This window comes from Garra rufa, chromosome 13, assembly GCF_049309525.1.
Source record: "Garra rufa chromosome 13, GarRuf1.0, whole genome shotgun sequence".
Taxonomy (NCBI): Eukaryota; Metazoa; Chordata; class Actinopteri; order Cypriniformes; family Cyprinidae; genus Garra; species Garra rufa.
In genome coordinates this window covers 7094749-7102699 of record NC_133373.1, presented here as the reverse complement: position 1 = coordinate 7102699, position 7951 = coordinate 7094749, and the positions used below count along the sequence as shown (strand labels likewise).

Below are 7951 nucleotides of genomic sequence, written 5' to 3'. Positions count from 1 at the left end.
TGTTTTGCTGCTCCTGGACCTGGAAGACTTGCTGTGATAAATGGAACCATGAATTCTGCTGTCTACCAAAAAATCATGAAGGACAATGTCAACCTTCACCTCAAGCTGAAGCGAACTTGGGTTCTGCAGCAGGACAATGATCCAAAACACACCAGCAAATCCACCTCTGAATGGCTGAAGAAAAACAAAATGAAGACTTTGTAGTGGCCTAGTCAAAGTCCTGACCTGAATCCTATTCAGATTCTGTGGCATGAGCTTAAAAAGGCGGTTCATGTTTGAAAACCCTCCAATGTTGCTGAATTACAATAGTTCTGCCAAGATGAGTGGGCCAAAATTCCTGCACAGCGCTGTAACAGACATTTGTTATTGCAAACTCTTGATTGCAGTTGTTGCTGCTAAGGGTGGCCCAACCAGTTATTAAGTATAGTGGGGAAAACAATTTTTCACACAGGGCCATGTGGGTTTGGATTTTGTTTTCCTTTCATAATAAAAAACTTCATTCAAAAACTGCATGTTGTGTTTATTTGTGTTATATTTGATTAATATTTAAATTTGTTTGACGATATAAAACATTAAAGTGTGACAAACATGCAAAAAAATAAAAAATAAGGAAGGGCCAACACTTTTTCACTCCACTGTATCTATAAAAAAAATAGCTAGAATCACATAAGAAATGTTCCCCAAAGGACAAAGCACACAACCACACGATTTCTCTGTATTACATAACAGTCTTGAGAAACGTACTAAGCTTATTTAATGCACGGTCACAGTTAGGTCATCATACAGGCTTGTCACTTTCAGTTCACTTTGCAAATCACGTAATGAAAAGAGAAAGACTGAACGACAGGATCATTTATAAATCTGCCGCAATTAAGAAGTGGAGGATGGAGCTCCATTACTGTTCCTTTTGTTTACTACTAACAAGTGTTGGGTTGGCAAGAGATTGTAAGTTGTTAATTATCAAGATTACTTCAAAATATCTGTGTATGCTAGCATAATTACCAGCAAAAACAATACAGCAATAAAACCCACCATCCTGCAATCTTTCATTGGTTTGACCAATATTGATTTACTATACATACCAGTGTGGATGAAAAATTCCATTATGGATGACACTGCCGCTTAATTAAGATAGACTATGAGTGGGTACTGAAAAAAAAACATGTTTCTGTGTTAAAATACCACAATAAATTGTGTTTAGTAAATGAACCCAACAGTCTTTCTGATGCAATTCAGTCATTTTTCAGCCCTTATGAGGTGATGACCCAGATAAGTCAGTAATTGTAAGTTAATGCAATGCTCTTGTGCTTGGAGGAATAAAGTCGGCTCAGTTCCAGCATCTGCCCAACAGGGATAGAGGCCTTAACACAAGCGGTCAGGTTCAGCAATTACTGCAGAGCCTGAAGGCAGACACCATTTCTGTCCATCACTCTATATCTCTCTCCCTGTGTTGTACTTCTCTCCCATATAATTTTATATCTCCCTTCTGCTCTTTGAATACCACTATAGAGCAGGACAAACTTATTCCTCAAATAGTATTCGTAACAGATGTAATAAGTAACACAAACAACGGCAACTCCATTATGATAAAGTCATACTGTGGTCATTAACCTGAATCTTCACAACACAAAGTTCTTGGCACTTGACTATGACATTGGAGTCAAAAAAGCAGAGTGTGTTTGACAGACCATTCCTGCACAGCTGTCATACAGCATGCAGCCTGTGACTCCTGTGTGCTGTCATCTTGCTAGAGATGTCCGGGGTTTGCTCATGAGCGAGTGCCACATTCACAGTCAATCTGTAAGGTGTCACTTAAGCTGAAGGTCCACAGCAGGGTCAGGAATTAACCAGAACTCCGGAAGAAATGCTATACACATATATGTATAAACTAGGGCTGCCCCCTAATAGTTGACTAACGATTACTCGACAAGAAGTGGTTTGGTCAACCAAAATTTTATTAGTTGCAGAATAAAAAATTTACATAGGAAGTGGTGAAGTCACTCAGTCCGTGACGGACAGTGGTAATATAGTACCTTGGGCAGGACATCCAAACACTCACCTATCATTCAACAACCCCAAGTAAGGCTTTTCATCTGAAAGATGTAAGTAGTAGCAACTTTACATGGCCACTCAACCTAATGTGCGCTATTAAAGTGTGGAAGCTGAATAGCATGACAGATCGAGGAGCCAATGCGGTCATTGCTCTTAAAACACTCTTTCATTTTTTGTTCATACAGATAAAAGTAATACCTATTTCGAATCTGTAAAGACTCTACTTGTGTGCACTCACAATAACAACGAAACATTGTGCTTGTGTAAAATAATTAAAGCAAACAGGATGCGCTTTCTGCCATCTCAGTCTCTATTAACTTGTGCACGAAACTCTGTGAGTGACATGTCTACTTAATAAACCAATTCAAACAGAAAACAAATATTCTCATATTATGTAATCCATATGAAACATGCCTATATGGATCCACTACTGTGGGGATGGCGAGTCAGTGTCAGTGTTAAGCCGAAAACAAAGAAAGCACTAGTTTATCAATTGGTGTTTATCTGCCGGTGTGCTCTGGCAAGCTTTTTTTGGATGCACTTATTAGCCTATGTAGACAATTAAAGGCTCATTATTATGATTAATATGGTTTATCAATAAACGTGCAACTAATAGTCGACTAACGCTTAAAATTAAGACTACTAGTCGACCAGAAAAATCTTTAGTTGAGGCCAGCCCTAGTAGATACTAATGTCCGAAATTAACATTATGCAGTTGATTAGTGTATATCATTAGTGTACAGTAGTCAACATTTGAAGTGGATCAAAACCGTTCATTAAAGTTGACCTAAAACCAAAACAATACCCGTTCTTGTCTTATAGGACAACTTTTGAACTTTTTTGATCCACTTCAAATGTTCACTACTGTATATTAGAGGCAGTGCCTCCTCAAAATATTAGAGGAGAAAAAAAGCATAGTACAAAGATAAGTAAGTAAGTAAACAACTCCACACTAGATATGTTATGTCAAAATACACCTTAAAATGGCATGAAAACATGATCTGTGGGATTTTTTTAGTGAGTAATCAGTTGGGTGATATTTAAAGTAAATCTCAGTGTCTGTGACCAATGTTTACTGAGCTTTAATGATCAGAAAAGTTCAAAAATAGTTTAATAGGTTAAAAAGAATTAAAAAGAATAGCTAAACATTAGTTCACAAAATATATTGTTTAAATTGTTACTGCCAAGAGTTATTATTTTGGAATAAATGTAAAATGCTTAAAAACACTTAACTTGATGAGATTCATGCATGGCTTTAATAAATGGAATATTGATTTGATTTTTAATACAAAAATATAAAATACACTATAAAAATGACCAAGATTTTAAATGGAAAAAAGACTGTAAAAATGCTACACTAAAAACCAATTAATTACCTATTAAGATTTCAGTACATCCATAGATTGGTATATTAACATTATATCAGTTAAAGAATGTATGCTATTTAAATGCAAATTTATGTTAAATCTGTAAAATCTAAAATATTTAACTAAAAAATGTGACTGGGACATGTCAAAGACGAAGTCAAAGACTTAAAGATGTCCACGTCAAAAGAAATTCACAAAATGTCCATAGGAAGCACATTAAATGTAAGTAAGGTGCCTACTTTTAAGGTTTCAAATAAGTTTTAGTAGAATAAAATGTCAAAATATAGTTGAAATAACATTTTCGTTAAGTGTAACACAGTATTTATGAAAAAATTTAAACAACATGCTTATTCTGACTTGTACATATTAAAATATATAAAAGAATAAGGGAGCATATTAAATTGTATTGTGTTATAATGATTGAAAAATTCTTACTGACAAATGGGCAAAACCTAGGATAGTGGCAAATTAAAAAAATATATATATAATTAAATATAATTAGCATTTGGGATGAAAGTAATTCATCTTTTAATATGTCATAAATTGATTTTTGTTGTAAATATGCCTGACAAGACTTACACTGATTGCCATTTTAGTTGGTGTCCTCTGTAAATTAGGGAAACATGTATGATATTTATTGTTTGCACAGAAAAACAAAAATGCAATTAAATTAAACTGAAAACTTTTACATATTAATAATAAATAATAAACAGCAATTTAAAGCAGTATTACACTTATTGTTTTATTTAAACCTTTTTCATCTTTGACCTATTTACATTACATATACACTGCATAATCAGAAAAAATGCCACTCAAGAATCATGAAGTTAATTTCAGTCACTGGACATTTATGCTTTTATCGTAGCGCTCTCTCTGTTTCTCAGTGGTGAGGTCAGTGATCTCTCTCTGCTTACAACGACAGAGGGATTTACAACATGCTGTCTGTCTTCCCCAAACTAACCCTCCTTCTCCTACTGCATTAAGTAACCTCCTCCTCTCTCTGCATCGCTACAATCAATACAGCACCTCAGAGAGTCTCTCAGTCCCCTAAAGCTGAACATGCACCACAACAGTGTCTATCACTCACATTTTCCACATCTGTCTACCAATAGTGCCTGCTGGTTTGTACTCATTTCCAACCTCAGTTTTGGTGCAAACATTTTCCAAGTCAAGCCATTAGGCAGTAAACACGAAGATCTCTTGACACCTACTGTACACTCTTAACAGTTCACAATATTATCTGACCTAACCCAGAGAATTATGAGTCTCCTGCCAAATGCGAGTCAGGCTTGATAATACGCTGGTAGCAAATCACCAAGAGCCAAAAAAGTGTCTCTTAAATTAATTAATTATACATGCATTATGCTGTCCTTAAATTAGATACAATTTGACAACAAATTCAGCTATTTATACTGTTACTGTACAATATTGATTGTAGGATCAATAAACCTGTCATTTAAATGGACTGGGAGATCAATAAACCCTCTGGACCTTAAACTCCTGACACATTCTACCTCCTACTTAAAATGCTGCACATAATGATGCATTGCATAATACATGTCAGCCACTGTCCCTGTTTGCTGTAAGACATTATGGCCGATCTAGTTTCTCTTTCTCAAGACTGCAGCAGGAAGAAAAAAGATTAGATTTACATTTGAATAGGTGCAAACCTAAAATGTCTTGGCAGAGAAAACAACAGATGATTGTCAGAGGTGTGCATACAGGAGAGAAGACTCATTAGAGTAATTATAGGTTGAAGATATAAAATCTTTGTTCGCTTTTGGGTTCGATTGTCCTTCATAGAAGAATGAGCTTTTTGCTAGGTGCATTTTAAAACTTGTACGTGTTATTTTTGTGCAATTAATTATATAATAAATGTAAAAGTAATGGAATGCCAGTATCATGTAATTAATGTGATAAAAAATTGTAATCACTTGACAGCACTGCTATTATCAGAAGTGCAAGGTTTAATGAGAAATGCAAAAGAAGCTATGGTAAAAACAGCATCTAAATAGCCACAGTCAGTAATTAGTCAGAGACGGCAGATCAATAACTTCACAAATGCAGGAATGCATCACTGTGTTGCACTGAATGAACAAGCTAACATATCACCTTTATTTGTGAATACTGTTGCTTATTGACATATGAAGCATGGAGAAAAGACATCCAACACAACTCTCTGCAACTGGTGAGTGGAAATGACTTGACACCAGTGGGGTGTTTCAGACATCTTGTCATATGCAACACATTCAAACTGTCTGAAAACATGCCTGTCATAAACTGATGTAAGCCTACTTGAAATTATAGCTGTTAAAAATAATGGTCTAACTGTACACTCTTAAAATTGAAAGGTGCTTCACGATGCCATAGAAGAACCGTTTTTGTCTAAATGGATCCTAAAGAACCTCTAACATCTGAAGAACCTTTTTGTTCTTCAGATTATAAAAAGGTAAGGAAGAGATGGTTCTTAAAGTACCTTTGACTGAATGGAAGAATCAAAGAAGAACCAATCCGAAAGTGGTTCTTCTATGGCATCACTGTGAAGAACCATTTAAAGCACCTTTATTTTTAAGAGTGTAGTCGTACTTTATTATTTATAAATGCACTTGAGAATAAGAGGTACACTTTTAAAAAGAGTATGTACTGTATGGAAAATACTTTAATATGCATTGAACTAACTGAATGTAATGTTTCAGACACTTAATTGCATGTTAACTGCAATTTAATAAAATGTATTATAGTTTAAATTTATAATTAATGCAATTAGCTGAACTTTGAAGTGTTTTCCAACACACTACAGCATACTTAAGTTCATCTTTATATACAATTTTATAACTATTTCATAATAAATTACATCTTTGTGATGACACAGTTGTAATTCAGCGCTTTCAAAATTATTATCTTTCAAGTTAAAATCATAATCAGGTACTTCACATGTCCAAAATAAGTGAATAAGCGAGATGAAAGATTATTAAAATATTTGCTTTGAATTAAAACTCTCAATTTGAAATCATTACAAAAAAAAGCTTATTAAAAGTATGCAAGTGTTAAGAAAACATGAAAATATTAAAACAACTACAATTAAGTTACAATTAAGTGCACTTTTTCATAAGGATTTTCATCATCTGTTTATGAAAAACTATTACTTCACGAGATCACTGCAATGATACTGAACCTTAACATAATAATAATGTAATATTTTAGTATGTTTATGTGATGTGGTCGCTACCAAAACAATACTATCACAACTGAAACTTGGGATTTTTTGTCAAAAATAAGTACTGAATTATCAACTAAGATGTTACGATAGTGTTTGGTTCAATGTATTTTTAAACTAATGAATCCTTAACTTAAAATCAGTTTGATCAACTTTGTGCCTTTTACAAAAAAATATATATATATATTCAAAATACAACAAATCTCATAAATCAAACTTGAAATATTGTTAAAATTGTAATTGGTATTGATTTACCTTTGAAAATTAGCACACAAAAAAATTGCATGGTCGATGTAGGCAAAATCTTAATAGGTAATGTAACTCTTCTTATTTAATTATATATTATTGTTTCGCTAGTGACAAATTTGGGAAGAGGACAAATATTCCAAAACTTTCTGAAAATACAATATGAGAATTAACTGCACAGTTATAGAAATGTGTACCTTGGATATTATACATTTTGCATATATACAAAATTTGTGGAAAAAATTTTTTTTTGCACCAGTTCTGTAGAATGGCCCATGCACAAGGCTTTACATGAACTCAAGCAAACAATAAGAAATGTAACATTAACAATAACCATTATTAACCATCTTCCCATGCTCATATTTGCTGTAGGGCTCTTAACATATGCTCCTGTTGTTTGTTGACATGCTGAGAATGCGCAGACACTTGCTGACTATAATTCCACTTTACGAGATGGGATTCCATTAGACATAGATCTGTTTCTTCTGATAATTTCTGCATCACTGAAGGCAAACGTCTCCCCTGTGCTGACTGTAACAGTCCCCTACAACAGTTGATGCTCAAAGATAGCCCGAAACGAGCCACGGAGGGTCATTACGGCTACTGCCGAGCTCTATGAGATGGCAAAACTATCATATTGCTGTACCAGGAACACATAAACCTTTGGAAAGCCCCTGGGTGAGACCATTACTGCTGACTGAACTGTACTGCAGCAGCACTTTGGTCACTGCCAAAGAATGGACGAGGTTTATCGGTAGATTCCGGCCCTATGAGACAGTGGTCACATGACAGCGTGGCCCCAAGGATCATCGGTTTCCTTACTCAGCACACACCATAAGTTTTAACCTAGACAGTATTAAAATGTTATGCTGCTCAGATTCTTCTGATCTACAGCCTTGCATGTGTCTAACACCCTACTCAAAAGAACAAATGTGAGTGAGCTAAAGAGAGGGAGATGTGGACAATGTGGGCAATTTGTTATGTAATGTATATATGTTTTATTAATCAGTTCACACAGGCTTTAAAGGAATAGCTCTCACAAAAATGAAAATCCTGTATTTTTCTCACC

At 34.6% G+C, this 7951-nt stretch overlaps 1 protein-coding gene across 1 annotated transcript in view; it reads right to left on the bottom strand.

Annotated features, from left to right (window-relative positions):
• kcnh5a (potassium voltage-gated channel, subfamily H (eag-related), member 5a) overlaps positions 1 to 7951 on the bottom strand; it is a 98437-nt gene that overhangs the window by 12199 nt on the left and 78287 nt on the right. Inside the window, 1 exon segment of the mRNA XM_073816640.1 lies at positions 6852 to 6863. Within this exon segment, the coding sequence (XP_073672741.1) occupies positions 6852 to 6863 (12 nt within the window).